Source organism: Struthio camelus, chromosome 21, assembly GCF_040807025.1.
Source record: "Struthio camelus isolate bStrCam1 chromosome 21, bStrCam1.hap1, whole genome shotgun sequence".
NCBI lineage: Eukaryota > Metazoa > Chordata > Aves > Struthioniformes > Struthionidae > Struthio > Struthio camelus.
In genome coordinates this window covers 3,421,757-3,439,729 of record NC_090962.1, presented here as the reverse complement: position 1 = coordinate 3,439,729, position 17,973 = coordinate 3,421,757, and the positions used below count along the sequence as shown (strand labels likewise).

Genomic DNA, 17,973 nt, shown 5'->3' with positions numbered 1-17,973 from the left:
GGAAACAGTAGTCCACTATTACTTTTCTTTCCTCACTCAAGTTTTGATTGAGACTGCTGAACTAGCACCAAAAACAGCTATGCTAATTTTATGCTGCAGACTGAAAATAAGTTTTAATAACTAGGGATTGCAACAGGTCTGGGTGAGATCTAAGCCAGTGCCTAAGAATGGAAGCAGCAATTTCTTTTACTGACCCTTGTAGAGAGTCCCTTAAAAAGATGATAGTCAGTAAACATGGAAAATACACCATGATAAGAACTGAGATACAGAAAGAAATGCCCTGTGGCACTACTGCTAAGGCTGCTTGAAAGCTTCCTTTGTTCTACAGCATAGGAAGCAGAGTCAATGCACTTGACAGAATTCTTCTATCTGCTGATCCAGCAGAGCATTTCATTTAAGCAGTGCCAACAGTGAATTTTGGAGGCCAGCAGATGAAATGGACATACCTTGGCTAGAGCTTCAAGGACCATTATTTTTAATGTCTACACCCAACCACATGAAATTTCCGATCCAATTTTCCCCTTTACTTCCAAGTATGCTCTTTTAAAACAAAAACTTAAATGCATGTGTTCATTCACAGAGTTCATACAATATGACTGAAACTCAGCTAAGGAAAGAACTTTAGTTCTCTTCACGCAATTTCCACATGGATTTTACAATACTGATCAGCCTCAGACAGGATCCTTTATGATAAGTTTTTAATCTGTCCAGGGCTCACCTCGGTAAAGGAAATAAAACTTCCAAAGACTACCTAGAAGACAGAAAGGATGACAGAAGATGTTTTATATGTTCAGAAACACTTAATTTTTGACTGGTGTCTGTAGCTTCTGTATCTTGGAAACTGAAACTGTTTACTGGTTGAAAATCAGTGAAGATAACCAAATGAAAACATAGGAGAGAGAAAAGGGCAAAGCGCTTACCTAAAGTGGAATTTGGTCAGGTTATTCCAGAAAAAAGGAATCAAGAGTGAGCTATGAGGTCTCACACTACTAACAAAAAAGCCCACAGTCCTGTAGACAAGCAGAACAGCTACTTTTTGTCATCTGAAGTAACTGCAAAATGTTGATGTTTTAGCAACACGGACAGGTAGAGCGACTGACGAGTTGAGATACTGTATCAGGAAAAAATCTTCATTCTCTTCTAATAGCTGAGGAAAGATATCACCACCTAAAAATAGATGCACTGGAGCAACAAAATGTGATACTAAGACAACAATCTCATGTTTGGGGGAGCGTGGGGGGAGGAGGATGCTTAACAAGTCAGAAGAAGCCAAAATCAAACAGAACAGTACCTGATGATTTCAATGACTACTTGATAAAGAAATTAAAAATATACTGTCAATGGCCAAAATGAATCAAAATTTAGGAAAGGCTTCCCAATCCTCTGAAGCTGAGGAGCTCTTCTTGAGCTGCTAATATATGGAATTGCTGAGATGGGAGAAAAAAGAAAAAAACCTCTGCAATTTCTGCTTTAGATGAACTATATCAGAAAACATCTTGCACCAAAAACATACAAAATAGCTTACATCTGGTCCCTTACTTACCAAGCTTTAAAGAATAATAAAACCACTTCATACAAACTGGCTTCTTTGCATCAGTTTACTCCAGTGTTAAGAAAATACACTAGAGTTGAACTGATCAGTTCAAGAGTGAGGGATCTCCAGAACCTGACTACACAGGTCCAGGAACTCTACAGGACTAAGAGCAAGGCTGTAACAAACACTCTGCAATCATTGTGAGAGTAATATATTCTACACCTAACTGGGAAAAGGTGGTACGCATAATCCTGGACTACTTGCACACTCATAGAACTTTGCTTCACTAGGAGGTGTCTTATGGCAGTTCCTTTTCAATTTTATTCCATGACTTAAAAATATTAATCTCTTATTGACTTCATGCAGGACACCTTCAGACTGAATACAAACTGACTGTTCACAGAATCACAGAATCGTTTAGGTTGGAAGGGACCTCTGGAGACCATCTAGTCCAACCTCCCTGCTCAAGCAGGGACCTCTAGAGCATATTGCCCAGGATCACACCCAGACGGGTTTTGAATATCTCCAGGGAAGGAGACTCCACTACCTCTCTGGGCAACCTGTTCCAATGCTCTGTCACCCTCACAGTGAAGAAGTTTTTTCTCAGGTTCTTTGACCTGCAGGACGGTTTGAACTTGCATCCAAAACGCACCTCTAGTTCTTGCCCAGATCCCAGCAACACACTCACACTACAGTATTTCAGCAGTTAATCGACCGTGTTGCTCATGCTGAATAACTTTCCAATACAGTTGAAACATGCGTAACAACTCTAGTGCTTGAAGACTGGAACCAGTTTAAGGGAAGGCATAGGGAACTTTTCAGAAAGGATGATTATTAGTACTCAACTAGTACTGTCCCATGAAGCTGAACTTGACTTCAAAAAGATAGGAGATCCAGTTTTTCTGCGAAGCCTAACTGCACTAATGTCTAACTAAGTCTTCAGAATTAAAATCAGCATTTTCCTTTCCTGAAAGGGAGAAAGGATCTTCCTTCTTCATCATCACCCTACACAGACAGAAAAATTATTCCTAAACATACCCTCACTGCTCCTGGATGTCCCCTCTTCTCAGCTGATCCCAATCTACTTTCCCTGCATTTACTCCTCACAGGCACAGGAGGTAAGAGGACCTCAAGAGACTTTCTCAAGTGGGACTGAACAGATTTTGGAAAGGCACAGAATATTTCTCCTAAAGATTTCTGCAGTGAAGCTCAATTTACTTCAGTGATATACTTCTGCTGGCCTTCCTCACTTCTTATCACGTGTCAGGAAAGAACAATTTCAGGTTTGTTGATCTGGATTCTGTGGAGATTTTATGCATGCCAGAACCTGCTTCAGATACCTCATTTGCAATCCTGAAACAGTTACAGGTGACACAATGATCCCTCAAGCCTGTGTTTGTTCCAAAGCCCTCAAGTTTTCTTCTCTCAAGGTCCTACCAAAATGCATCTTACCAGTTAAGAGAAGCACATCATAGGTAGGTGGAAGCCTACGGGGGATAAATCAGGGATAAGGGTCAGCTGTGGAGAAACTATGACACCACAAATATCAGCCAAAGTGGTCTGTATTTGACAGTAGGAACTTTTTCATCTGTCCTGAATGAGAGGGATACTGTAAACAGAAAAAAATTAGAAATAGCACAAAAATACTGTAAGTAATGGCCATCCAGCTGAGAGAGTTCAGAGGAAAAACTAGATCCCACTCTGCTAGATTATCAGTGCATTTTTTTTTTTTTAAAAGCAAGAAGAATCATATCTTAAACTGGCTTGGTATATTTGCCCTCAGTCATTCTCCTTCATTTCTAAAAGGAGATATTTTTCCTTTCGGCCTGAAGAAAATTTAGTACCTAACTTCAGATCATCACATAATTACGGAGCTAAAACTGGAATCCTATCTACAGTTAGAGAGCAGGTTAAATTAAAAGAGGTCGTCAAAGAGCTAGGCAATCGAGCAATAGGTTGTGGAGTAGAGCGGGCTACCTAGAAAGCCAAATAAAAAGTCCATCTTAGGAAATAATTAGGTATCTTCATCTGTGAGTCACAGATGTGTCAGTGTTGCAAAGGGAAAGAAACAGTCAACTATGGAGTTAGTTAATATTGATAAAGAACCTAGAAGTGGCCCCTGCAGAATTCTGGTCACACTGTGTTTTGAACACCTCCATCTCTGAGAACAGAAGCAGCCGATAATGCAGGTTGAATTTGGCTTTTGGAAATTTTTATCCTTGACTAATTACTGCTTCCACTTGAAGGTAAGGCTGTTTTTCCTCTCTGTTCTTCTTTTGTCTTTAAAAATCAACATCCCATAATTCGGAAAAAATCCTTAAATCCCTTCACACAACTATGAGAGGCAAAGTAATTATACTGCCCTATCTTTGAGAGGTCCAGTTTCATGTGCAAAGACAACAAATGACATAGTGCAAGTGTATTACCCACTCATAACCTCACAGAGGTCTCCCAGACAGTCACCTCTACTTCAGATTAGCAGTAGATCCCTCTACTGTTCTCTAAGAAAGACTAGAGCAGTATTTTAAAAAGCATCCCCCACACTACATTAAGAACATCTTTACACAGTTTTGCCACAGTTCCCTATTAGTGCTCCAGATATTTAAATATAATATTCCAAAATGCAAGGTATAAAGTTTACAGTTAGAGTAAGTATCCACTTAACTACACATTTTAAAATGAGTTCAACTACTTCCAGTTTACTGTAACCACCTCCCCAACCAAATATATGTGCCTACAAAGCCTGGTTAGACTAATCCCTGTTTTCTGTGCTTATGAAATTCAAGATACATGAGCTTGCATTCTGTGTTTCACTAACTGCAATGGAGATACTTTTACCCTTGCAGAGCTGTGGGTTCTCGATAGTTTTCCCCTCAATCCTTTCCATCAATGAGGAAGAGAAAGTTTCAGCAGATCTTTTCATTCTAATGCTTTTTTTTTTTTTTTAAACCTCACTCTGAACAGTGTCCAGCATTGCAGAATCTCATATCTGGTCAAGACTGCTGCTTTCTGAAGCAGGTGTAATTCCCTTGATTGGTCAACACAATACGTGCCAAACCCCTTACAATCACAATTTCACTGAGTATCTAGTGTCCATAAAGCTTCGAAATACTGCTGGCCTACAGGACTGGAAGAAGAAAATCACTCCTGAGTGAGGCAACACTGGATTTTGAGCACTCAAATTCCATGTTTCTCATCACGGCAATATGGGAACAAGCTGACGGTTGTCATCAGGATATACTATTTCAGACCATTTGGGAGAGCTAGAGATAACAGCCATCTCCCCTTAGCTGATGAAAGCAAGGCTGGGGAACAGAAGAACAAACTAAATCATAGGAAGAATCATACCTTCTCTTGCTTCCCCATACCCATTAAACCCAAAGTCCTTTAGAAGAGCAGGCACTCCTACCCTAGAGGAGATAATGTTTGCATCCCCATCACCTCTATGATATAATGCTCACAAAATTAAATAAAATAAATCTACCCCAACTGAGCCCCACCCCCCCCATCTGATCCTGGCTCAGAATGAGCTATTCCACAGCTCTCTGAGAAGAGTATAGAGTATATCTGGTTTTGGTTACTGTAAAAGAATTCTTTACCCTCAAAACCAATTTCTGCAAGTGTATTCTCCACTGAGTTTTCATTCTGAAGAGAACCTAAATTACAATATCTGAGAATAAAAAAAATGTAAAAGTTTAAAGGCAATTGTCCTTGCCCCATTTCTCCTGCCATGACTGCTGTTTAAACTAAGATCTTTTCTCAAGACAGAAGAATAACTGTAACATTGCAAATACATGTGGGAAACACAGCAACCATCTCCAACATGGAGCAGAACCTAACTAGTGACTAGATAAGCATTCTTTTGGTTTTATCTTAAAGCAATGCCTTACTCGGTACAGCAGCAACAAAAAATGCAACAAGTTAATCACGTCTTTAGCGCTTGTAAAAATTGTTTCTCAATTCAAATAATTCCCTTGAAGCAAATGATTTTTAAACAAGATACTGCATACCTCAGGGAGATGGGTTTGCAAACTTTTCCTTTATCAGCAGAGGGATACCATAAATAAATAAATAAATCACATTATGCACGTGATTTATTAAGACTGTAAGCGATGTTTCAAATTTGAAAAGAGGAACTCTAATTAGACTTTAGGGAACCAATATCCCTGGCAAGAAACACTATTTGTGTGGAATGCCATGCAGAAAGGAATTCTAATATATAATCAGCACTAACTGTGCTGTATAGCTTTATCAAATAGGCCAACCCTTCTCAACAGAAGCCCTTCAGAAACCCAACAAAAAGAAACCACCACTGCTGGGGTCTCAGGGAGTTTTTTCTGGTCAGCAAATACAGTAAAAATTTGCTGACTCACATGAAGCCATAAACAACTGTAGAGCTATTTTCTGCCAAGCTACTGAGTTTGATGACTCCTTGGGTGGCAACTTAAACTAGATTTTACTGTGTTTCAAGTTTCTAGTCTTTGATAAGCTGTTTTGTCTAACTTCAACTTCTTTAAAAAGACGTAAGAAAACTAGACTGCTTGAGTACAGTTAGACACTTAAACCATGTTAGCATTCCTGTTGCATCTTCAGATAGTCATGGTCAAGATTTTAGAGGAAAAGCCTTATATTATCAGTATTCCACTAAAATCTATTCCAACACTACTTCTTTGGGAAAAGTTTAGTTTAAGCTTCACTTTTTTCCAATACGCATAAATCCATGGACATTAAAGAACCATAGGTGAGATACCACCGAACAGTGTAAAGCCTGCTCTGTTAAAACTTATTGCCAAGACTCTCATTTCTGGGACACTTCATTCTAAAGGGTCCTTTATCTTTTCAGTAGAAATTTAGCATACTCCAAATAACTTATGAGATGAAGGAAAAAAACTTTAACTTACAGTGAATAAAAAAAAGCATAGAACCCATGTTGAAAAAAAAGAGTATCTCAAATGAGTGCCTCAAATTTGTATAAGTACAAAAGTCAACTTTTTACATATATATATATATAAAAAAAAAAAATATATATATATATATATATATATGTTCTAAAACCACATGAAACCATGACTGATGTCAAATCAAGTAGTGCACATAATCTTGATCACCTCTGCTCTCTGGGGTTAAATATTTTATTAGGCTTCCTAAACCTATTTCTTAAGATACACTAAAAGAATTTTTTTTTGGTGCAGATCTCAAATCACATATCAAAAAGTCCTCAGTGAGAAGAGTGGATTCTTTCATGAAGCACATCCTCTCTCCCAGCTAAAATATATTGTAAAGCTTACCTGACAGTTTGTCTGAACTAAACACAATTTTAATCTTGTGGTCGCAGCTCTTGGCACATCCATTATCAGGAACAGTCTTTGCACTAGGAAAATACGATCCACAGTGCAGTGGAGGTAACGGACAAAATATGATAATATTAATGTGTTTTCATTCCAAGAGCTTAAAATATTAATATACTACAAAAGAGCATTTTGAATGCATGCATTATAACTCAGTAGTAATTTACAATGGGAGCGTTAGAGGTCCATAGTGTGGAAAAACCTCCTATAAGCTTAAAACATTTAAAGTCTGCTAGTCAAGCAACTATATATTCCTAATGCAAAATAATGAATTACACCTTTCAAAGATGAACCATATTTGATTTTTTTTAAAAGGGCATGCCACAGGGATACAGTTCTTTGTCTTTCCTAAGCAGATCATTGTACATCTGATCGTATGTTGTTTTGAAATCATAAACATTCGGCTTGTCCGGTGCTGGTCCTGGCAGTTTCACATGAGTCCCTGTTCCAAAGGATCGGACACTGAATCCTCGTTTGCTGAAAGAGAGGCAGGGGAGGGGGGGAAAAGCAATTAGATTGGATGGATTTTAAATACTGAAGTGCTGAAGAACACATACTGAATTGAAACACACCTGTCAGCAATCAACCAAATCACAACTGAACATTCCAAACACATTTCAACTAAACAGTCAACGCTCAGAATACAGTGCTCTTAGATTTACAATACAGAAAAGCTGCAGCCAGAAATCTAAAGTTAGGCAGAGCACATCCTTTAACCCAGATAACTACAAGTGATACAAAGGGGAAAAGATTCAGTTTAACTTCAGATGCTTTTCTAAAGTATTTAAGGTAACTAGTATCAAGTGGATGGTTTTGTTGAACGCTGCTTCTCTGAAAAAGCTAAATGGAACGACTCAGAATGGTTTAATTTTCTCTTCCCTCCCCACCCAAACAAAAAGACAAGTGAGAGAGATTACACACTAGCACAGATGCCAAGAGGAAAAAAAAAAAAAAAAAAGACACAACTGCTATTTGAAAATAAAGCTTCACCCTGAAGCTTTCCCACATCTTCCCTCAAGAAAAATAGTTAAAGCATTTTGTACGTGACATTGAGTCTAAATTAGCACGGAATGTCAAACAGACATTAAGGGCCTGAAACAGAAAGCAAGCAGTACAAGACATACTGTACAAGTGTAAGTCATCTCTATGCAAAGACTACCTTTAGAAATTATATGCAGTTGGGTAAAACTGAGCAACACAGCCATTTTATGGGGTGGGGGAAGAGAGTATTCTTGCTAGCTGTCAAAATACGTTGGTTTTACCAATTCAGAATTGATTTTGGTGAAAGACAACTCCAAGGTTTAATACTTGCAGTTCTACACTAGCAATATTGTAGTAAATTTCAATTATCTCCCCTCTACAACCAGCTTTTTAAATGGAAAGTAACTTCATTACAGAATCCTGACTATGTCCCATTCTCTGGGCCTCCAATTAAAGAATATTGTAACAGCCATGAAAGCATGCTCAGCCTGCCTTGACTGCACAAGGCTTCATAACTACACACTCTTCAACTTGAATTACTAGTTTTGCATTTGAAATATCTCCAGTTCAAATGTACAATGGAGAAATAAACATAAGATCTTCAGTTTATTGCTAGCCCTTGGTTTGAAACCCATCACAATCCATAATGGACTGTGTATGTTGCAACACATAGCACACCAGTGGGAAACTTCTGTATTAGACATAAGGAGGATTTAACAAATAATAATAATCAGGGCCATGGTCTATTACTCAAAAAAGAAATACTCTTTTGGGATTATAGCCAACAGGAACAGAATCCTCATATATCTGAAGGTTTTTAACAGAGCCAAGTAAATCCTGCTCAAACTTAACTCTGAGGGGGTTTACCAAAGATTACTTGAAAGGCGTGCAATTTAAGTAATACAAAAAGCAAAGACTTTCAGGCATAGCCATACTAGCAATCCTCCCTTATATTCTCTTTTCATACTCTATTATCTGAACACAAAGAAAGATAATTTGCATTTGATCATTTGAGATGGGCATTTATTTGTTACACCCTAAGATAGCACAACTCACTGAAGAGTGAATCATCTTTCTTCTTGTACTGCTCCTTCTAGAGTCTAATAAAAGCGTTCTTGGGAAACTGCTATCAACTAAGTTTCTAAGCATACAACCTACAATGACCACAGACCCAACGTTTAAATTTTGCTGCAGTTACAGCTAAAACTCAACATGTCATTTCTAAAGGAGTGCCTATATTTTGTATAAGTTTTTCTTTAAAATGATGATATGTAGTGTTTCAGATACTGCTGTTCTTCTGTGCTTTCAGCCATTTTTGATCTGCAACAAGTAAATGTTCCGTATTTGTTCGGAACCGTTGAAGCCGTATTTGTTCTGTGCGATACACTATAGGCAGAGACACTTTTGTCTTGACATAAGAAAAGAAGTAACAATGCCAACTGGTCAACACTTCTTTACTCTGCTAAAGTTGCTTGGCTATCTGCATTAGCCTTTACAGCCCCTCACTGTGTGGCCAAAACCAGCTATACCGTAATTTAATTAGGCTAGTACAAGTGCTTGGGTGCCTGAAAACACTCTTCTCAAGTGGACTGAAAAACTGTGTGATTATCTTTACAAAAGTGGAATGGTTATTCTGATAGCTTGCACCTAAAACTCTTGGTTAAACCAGGGAGAGTTTCATTCCGTTCTTATGAACAACTACTTGTTCAACAATTTAAAAAAAAAAAGTGAGAATGAGGAATCTGCTTGTCTTTAGGGGCAATGTCATAAGATTTTTTTATGATTGATTTAAACACACCCACTTGAACCTCAATAAATCATTCAGAATATTAGGAAATATTACAACATATTTTGTTAGGTAACAGAACTTAAAAGAGATTGTTTACTGGTGGTGTAATGGACCGAGTTTCCTGGGTAAAACACTATCACTGTTTCCAGAATGATGAAACATCTGGCTTTATAATGTAACTTCTGAAATGGGTCAAGACAATGGCTTGATTTCAGCTTTTTTAAGAATCAGATTTGAAACTCCAATGATTTATCAGAGAATAAATAGAGATTGAAGTGTTTAAAAAAAAAAAAAGAAATTAAGACATTTGCTGAGATTAAGATGTCTCAGTCGTCTTCTGAGAGGAGGAAACAGGCGACTGGGAACCAATGCAAGAGTGAAGTCTGCATTTTAAGCAAATTACAAGTCACATCTTAACTCCTCGGTCTTCACACACAAAATAGCAAGAAAATTCAGTAAGAGATACCAATTCAAATTGTGTGTTTATTACCAAATGATGCCTTCGAAGTGATCCGAAAAGTTTCCTAGCAGAGACCAACAGCAATCAAGCTTTGCCCCAAACTCAAACACACTGCTGCACAACTACCAGTGTTACCTCCTTTTATTTGTCTTATCTGATCACAACTTTCTTCCCATTTCTTCCTTCATCACGCTCTTTCTTTCAGTAACTATATATAGGCTCCTATTTTTGTAAACAATGGAGACAGGACACCTGAGGCTCTTTATTCTTTCTGCAGGACTACAGAGAAACAACTGAAAATGGATACAAGTGGATAAGTGCAATTCTTCCCCTCTCTCACCCCTCCCCCCAATCTGTCTCACATTAACAGTTGCTCATAATTGCATAAATTCTCGTTAGCTTATTTTCCTTATAATCCTTTCAGATTACAGTTTTATTCTACTGCCTCTACCAGACATGAACACAGCCATGACATTTAGAGAGGAAATTTCAGTGTTAAAAAACGTTCGTGTTTCAAAATGATCTGCTTTAAGATGTCTTATCCTTTTTCTTTCCTCACTACATCTACCACTTGATGTTAAACTACTTTGCAAAAATAGCTTCAGCTAATGCAATAACATTAGACTTTAGCACCTTATACTTTTTGCCCTCTTTCCTTCTCTCTCACAGTAAGGCAGTCATGTTGTGATAGAAAACTATTTTCTTCTATGCTTTCCTCCTTGCTTTTAATTTTTACTTCAATATTATCTGAAATAGGTGTACTGGAGTCACACACGTGAGCTACAGATTGATGCTGTACGTGTCATGGAAAAGTCCATCTCAATTGTCTGAACAGTCCTTGAAGTTTGCATACTCTCATACAAATCACAGAAATCTTTATTTGTACAGTTTCTCACATCAAAATTTATGGCACTGATGCACATGACCCATTGAAAATTACTTCTTTGGATTGTCAGAATGTGCATCTCACATGGAATTTCATCCTTTGGAATTAACAGTTGCCAGGGTACAGCTTTTACATTAGTCATGCAATCTGGTGTACTCTTGTGAAATACTCTGTTACAAAGAGTGTGTTGAAACACTTAATGTGAAAAAGATCGCCTGCACAGAACCCTTACTCACCAGAGCCTGCTTCTGTTAAGCAGCTGGACAGATCCAGTCTAGTGAGTCAGCAAGTATCTGCTGCTAAGCATGTGGTGCAGCTTTCTAACAATGAACATTTACTACAAGACAATATATGTGTAGTATTTATTCTTGGCCTTTTAAAAAACCCTAAAACATAGGAAACAATGAACTTCAAATTTAGCATAAACAGTAAAGGGTAAGATGTATTAATATACTATCCTAGCACTAATTTCTGAAAGTGAGAAGCTTAAACATTAAGAAGTCTGCTAATGTGAAATTTCAGGAAGCTGTTACCATTAATATTACTAAGACCAACACACATAAGTTATCAATATACTAAGTGCAAATACAATCCAGTATTTAGAGTTCAATTCAGCAAGCATAGTAATAGTCACCTCAATTTAAGTCCAAAGCTTATTACAATCACCAGCACTGCTCACATGCCCAAGTTTAGACTTAATTGCAGCACCTGCCGAAACTAATCACTGCAATTTCCTCCAAAAGAACCTCAGAGCTCTTTGCAAATGCACACAACTACTACTTCCTGTTCCTGTCTGGGTCGCAACAGCTGCTGAAAGCCAAGATCAGCACAGGACTACATTAATAAAGCACTAACACACAGCAGAGTGGTTTACCACTCACTTTCAGGCACTGATGATACAGACAGAAGAAACAGCATTAATCCATGCAGGTTGAGATATCAACTTTTAACTGCAACTTTTTTTCATTCCATTATTATTGTGGAATTTCACATGTGCTTATTATGTAAAGGTAACTTCACCTTAATGTAAGCTCATAAAAGTACAGCTTTTTCTTACATCAGCCAGTAACAAGTAATCTTAAGTGAACAGAATAAAAACTGCCATATCACTGCTGCTAGTAGTGGTAAAGTTCTTCAGGGGACAAATTGGTAATTTTAATACATCCCTTCCACAATATGTAGCAGGACATTAATTAGCAACAATGACCTCCTCCCAGATCATTTTGAAAACATCTTATGCCATAAGACCAATAAAAGTCACACTGTTAAACAGCAGGAACACAAGCATTGCTAACCGATTTTGATCATGAATCTTTGAAATATTAAGAATTTGCTATACTGCAACATGTAATTTGCTTATCAGGAATAAACTGTGACATGAAAGTGCATTAATACAAAACTTAAATCCTGTTAAAACATTTGCTTCTTCTTGAGGATTTATTAACAGAATTTAAAATTTCTTAATTTAAGTGATAGAAATTTCTATACCCCATTGCATTTAGCTGCTGACAGATAATGCCCTGTCAGTAGAGAAACTCTGACTGAGCTATTTCTGTAAGCTGCAGTGGGTGTAACTTAAATTCTCATGTACGGTCAGTGTTGAACTGTAAATCATAACAGGAATATGAAATTTAAGTTTCTGCCACTATGGTTTCAGTTTTTAAATCTGTTTACTCCTATTAAGATGCCCTCATGTCCACATTCCAAGTTCTCAACACACTTATATTCCATATATGTTCCTCCTTCATACTTTGTTTTAGGAAACTAAGTGCGTATCTGCATCCGACAAGTTTTGATGATTTCAGCAGAAGTAATAATACAGCGACCCTAAACTCAGGAGGCTGAGATACCTTACCAATACTATTAGAGTCTGAAAATACAAAGTTACAGTAGCAATACAACCCTATACTATAGGAGTTTGAAATGACAATTTCCTTTTAAGGGACATCAGTGTGCTACCAAACAGGAATGTGAAAGTTGCCATACCACAAGGTCTGATTTAAGAGGAGTGTTACCCTTCCACCTTCCTCTTCGTAGTTTGAAGAATCATGGCGTTAAGTCTGCATACTCTATGGCAATCAACACCTATGCATATGTCACAGGCTTCCAAATACTGTCTTCTAAGATTAGGACCATCCCTTTAACTGTGTATAAGCTTACCTAAGTTCAGTAACTAACAGACTGGGGCAAGGGAGCATACATGTACACAATACTCATATATATGCTGTTCTGAGTTACTTCAAGGAAGATTCCCCACCACCCCTTTAGTTCTTAGTTGAAAGTGGACTTCCAGGGCCTTTGGAATTTGTAGTGCTTCTCGTTATTTGACCACAAGAACCTCCCTGGTCCTCAGGTGCCAAACACTCTGCTGCAGGCTTAGAAACAAACACTGGTCCAATGAATGAGGTAGGTCTCCTGCTCTGATAAGTTACTGAACTAAACAAAAAAGGTAACATAAGGCAAACCAACAGATGCAAGGAAATAACAGCAGTGGCTCCGATCTTTACTAAATGCTTAAAGCTTGAGGCTGTCTCCCTCTCATTTGCTCCACCCTCCTTACTGCCTTTCTTCACTGTCTTACCACACATTTCACAACCGATACTAGTAGCAGTGTTCCATCATGTTGATATTTACAGGTTACAATGATATAGGGAAAGTGCTTATTATTTACAAGATGATTACAATAAATAATTTGACATTTCTCTACCCTAAAAACATACCTTCAGGAACATACAACATTGGACTAGTTTGTTAAAGTTATTCACAAAAAATATGCAGTTTTAGTAGCAGGTTCCATCTGCATATTACGCACATTCTTCATTAATCAATTTTGATTTCATATAATCATATACTATATGTCTATTAGTGGTATTAATGACAAATCAGAAAAACGCTTAAAATTTTTTCCTCAATCACTTAACTTTTTTCTGAATCATAGCATTATAGATAACAGAGCTGCAACGCTGGAAACTGAATGTTGCCATTTGCGTTGTTCGAGGGTGGTGGTAGGGGGTGTCTATGAAGTTTAGAGCAAGTCTGCACATTTATTTGCACACTTATACCGCATTAAGCGCAAGAAGCCCCACCACCAATTGGGCGTGCTGCTTACAAAAAAAAAAAAAAAAAGAACACACACACACACACAACTGAATCAGCTCACAATGCCATCTTTTCTGTCAATTACTATCACAACCTGCTCCTAATAGAAATCCTCAGGGATCAAGAATCACACAGTAGAAAGTTAAAGTTGTTTTTCTTTTCACTAAAGATTTACTTTTCTTGCACAATAAATGCTTACAGCTGTTTGAGACCTGCAGTCTGAGTCAAAATATCTCATTTCATCTGACTATTGCTTATTTCCTTATACTCCCAACCTAAAAATATAAAAACACTTTCTATAGGTGGGTGCTTGCTTGCATACACTTTCATTCAACCTGCAAAAATTACTATAGGTCATAATTCCTGGGTTTTACCAGAGTGGTGCGCTTCATAAATACAAAAATCTGTACAAGCAAAAAACACTATCATCACAAAAACTTAATTATGAAACATATCTGTAAAAGTAAAAAATGTAGGATGAGTCAGATTTGACCTAGAAGCTGATTACAGTTGGACATCCAGTTTGACAGCTTTTAAGATTACTACATCTTTCTGTATAAACCTTTTTGCTTTGTCTCTTTTACCTTTGCTTTAAGGTCTCAACAGACAGCAATGGAGAGAACTGTTATTCTAGTAGAAAATTTCAAAGACCTTGAATCTGACTTCTTTTGGAAGCTTAGAACAATAACAAAGCGTTTAAAAATTGGTTAGTAAGAAAATATGTCGAGATACCACAAAGCAAAAGGAAACTAGGGCTGAACCAAGATAATATCAGATGTTGGCAGAGTAATTAGATATGAAAAAAAGATTCTAGCAAGTGTTTTCTTGAGGCACAAGTGGCAGCACAGAGCTATCAAGTACAATAAGAATGAAGGACAAATTCAGGTTGGCAAATCAGACTTGTTGAAAGCCCTTTTGAAATGAATCACTGCAATTTAAAAGGACAAAAAGTTTATAAAATATCTCCAGAAAAGTAACTCTTAATATTTGGAGCTGCACGTGCTTCCAACAAAGAACTACCAGGTAATGCAAGTATTTCACCTAGATGTTCCAGTGTACATGTCTTCTTTTTATTTTTATTTTTTTTTAACATATGCCTCAGAAGATTACATTCAGAGATTTCTGCAAGATCCATTTCTGCTTTCAAAGGTAACAGCATACAATTCAGTTCAAGCTTCAGTAGGCATTACCTAGGCCTGAAGTGTGGAAAGTAAAATAACCTTTATTTCCAATACATTTAGTAGCATAAGTACTTTCTAATAAAACCTAAGTAAAGTACTTCTGTAAGGTCTTGGGCTACACATTGCGAATCACTGTTCATGAGGATGTTCAACATTGAAGACTCCAGACTTTGTTTTCAAATAGTCACCAGGAGTTGTGTATTTTTGTCCTTTAAACTTTTGTAATCCTTTCACATAATACCTTATAGTTTCAAAATGCCTCAGTTTATTCACTTTAAACATTTCTCCCTAACTCTTCTTCCTCTTTTAGTTTGTTGCAAGTTTTCAAAGTGCAGGGAAATGTACAACGTGACATAACCCTGAATGGGTAAAATGGACCGGCTATGAGCTATGCAAACCCTTTCCTGAAGTTTATGACCAAATGACTGTTTTCACTGCATCAGCAACACATCTCTGTGTTGCCATTTATTTTAGCTTCTTGTATAGAGAGGATGTCACTGCTTACAAAGCTTTCCCAAATACCTCTATTTTACTAATTTTCATATTAAAGTCTGAAGAGGAGAAAAAAACTTTAAAGAAAAGTCAAATATTAGAAGTAAATTCAAATTTGTTATGAGTACTCAGTTTTAAATAAGTTCCAGTATTATTATTAGCAGAAAAACAACAAAAGAGTAACATCTTCCCCACAAACGGCAGCTATTTGTAACTTTGTGCTTTCATAAAGCTGCCTCAGGTAACATCTGAGACAGAGTTTAAGCATTAACAGTAGCACATGCTGCTTACAGTAAGATGGCTGCCAGATCAGATGCATTTTTTAAATGCAGCACACAATTTACACTTACTTGTTTGACTTACTGTGCTAGTAATGCATATCTTTTTTATACAAGTATTTCTGTGCATAACTTCAACCAAAAATCTTTATCATATCACTGTTGACCACAGGAAAGATTCAGGGATGTGCTTTCCGGCTGCTCAGGTCCTTCCTGCCCCTCCCACCCTCCCCAATCTCCCAGCCCCTTTTTGAATTCAAACAAGCTGAAAGAACTTGTAGTGCTAAATACTGAAACCCTCTCTGTCTTTCAGCGAGAGCCCACACATCTCAAAGAAGACTTTTAACATTCTGAACCAAATACTTCATTCATTTTTCCTAAAATAGGAAAAGGATCCCTTTCAGCACCTAGATGACTCCAGTCTTCAGATGTATTTTATTAAAAGGGGGGGGGGGGGGGGGAAATTAAATTTTAAAGTTGACGAGGCACGGGGGCTGTTCCGTGCCTGTCGAAATCTCCAGCTCCTGTTTTGCTGGGGATCTGGAGGTCCCCCAGCACCTACAGAGCAGACCTATCGCACTGGCCACCCCAGCAAGCCGAGTTCGGAGCAGGGTCCAGAGAAGATGGCACACAATCAGGGATGAGGAGCCCAAACCTCGGGGCCTAGCGGGGTCGGACGCGGGCCCCTAGCACGGCCCCGAATCGCAGCCGGCGCAGCGCCCCGCTGCCCCGACGACAGCCCACTGGAGCCCAGCTCCAGGGACAGGCAAGGAGAGCAACGTCCGCGCTGCAGCAGCCAGGGGAGAAGCCCTGGTGCGGCTCGGAGGGGGGGACTCGCGTCAGAAGGCGGCCGACAGGGCCTAGGATGCATACGCTAGGGCCCGACAGCGCTGGGGGGGAGGCGGCGGGCCAGGCCGCGCCACCCCCGGCCTGCGGGGCGCGGGCTTAGGGAGCGGGTCGGGCAGGCCCTGGTTACCTGAGGATGTTGTGCGCCTCCATGCTGCGGTTCTGGTTGCTAGAGCACACCACAGCCACACGGAGCGGCGAGGAAGGCATGGCGACACAGGCAAGCGCCCGGCTCCCTCCCCGCGGCTCCGAACCCGCCCAGGCCCGGCTACGGCTCACACAAAATGGCGGCCGGAGCCCAGCGGCAGGCGGTGCCGGGACGTGTCACCAGGTAGCGCCGCCCGCCGCGGCCAACCACCGAGCGGGCGTCCGAGGGCGGAGGCCGCCGCCTGCAATAGAGAGAGTGGCGGAGTGCCGGTGGAGGGAAAGAGCGTCGCCAGCCATAGAGCCAGACGGGAGGGCGCGAGCGCCGCCCTGCCGGAGCCAGGGGGAGCTGACGAGCGGCGCCCGGCGGCAGCGCCGCTCGCCGGGGTGTGACAGGGCCGCGTTAGCCTGGGGACGGGTCGGTGCCCTGGAGCCCGGGAGATACTGGTCCCGGCTGCCGCGGTGCGGGACCAGCTGCACACGCACACTGCCAGGCTTTGTCCCCGCCCGGCTGCCCTGCGGCTCCCAGTTCTTTGCTTCCCGTCTTCTTGTGAAATAAAAGAACGAACTCCTCCACAAGCCAGACCGCATCCTGTTAATGAGTCTCTGATTTCCTTAAGACTCTGACACCATAGATGACAGGAATCAATATCCCTCCAGCTGTTTTTAATTTCAGAGCTTCCGCTGAAGCCCTGAACTTCCTGGTTAACACCAGAGGGCCTGAACGGCAACCCACAAGGACTCAAGCGTTTGCAAAAGAAAACAGGTCATTTAGCTTCATGAGTCTTGCTGTTTGCTTGCGCTGTTGAACTAAACATATCACCTAACTTGTCAGCAATTGATGGAGTGTGAAAAGCCAGTAGAAAGCTCATTGGCGTTCCCGTTGTGATACAGAGCAAATGCTCCACAACTCATTTTCTCCCATCCAACCACTT

General features: G+C 39.5%; 1 protein-coding gene across 1 annotated transcript in view; it reads right to left on the bottom strand.

Moving 5' to 3' along the window:
- SSU72 (SSU72 homolog, RNA polymerase II CTD phosphatase) overlaps positions 1–17,307 on the bottom strand; it is a 30,219-nt gene extending 12,912 nt beyond the window's left edge. The window contains exons 1-2 of the mRNA XM_068915680.1: positions 17,025–17,307; positions 7,216–7,359 (exon numbers count right to left, since the gene is read on the bottom strand). Coding sequence (XP_068771781.1) covers positions 7,216–7,359; positions 17,025–17,104 — 224 coding nt within the window. The 5' untranslated portion in view covers positions 17,105–17,307. The remainder of the gene's footprint in view (positions 1–7,215; positions 7,360–17,024) is intronic.
- Positions 17,308–17,973: the final 666 nt, after the last annotated feature.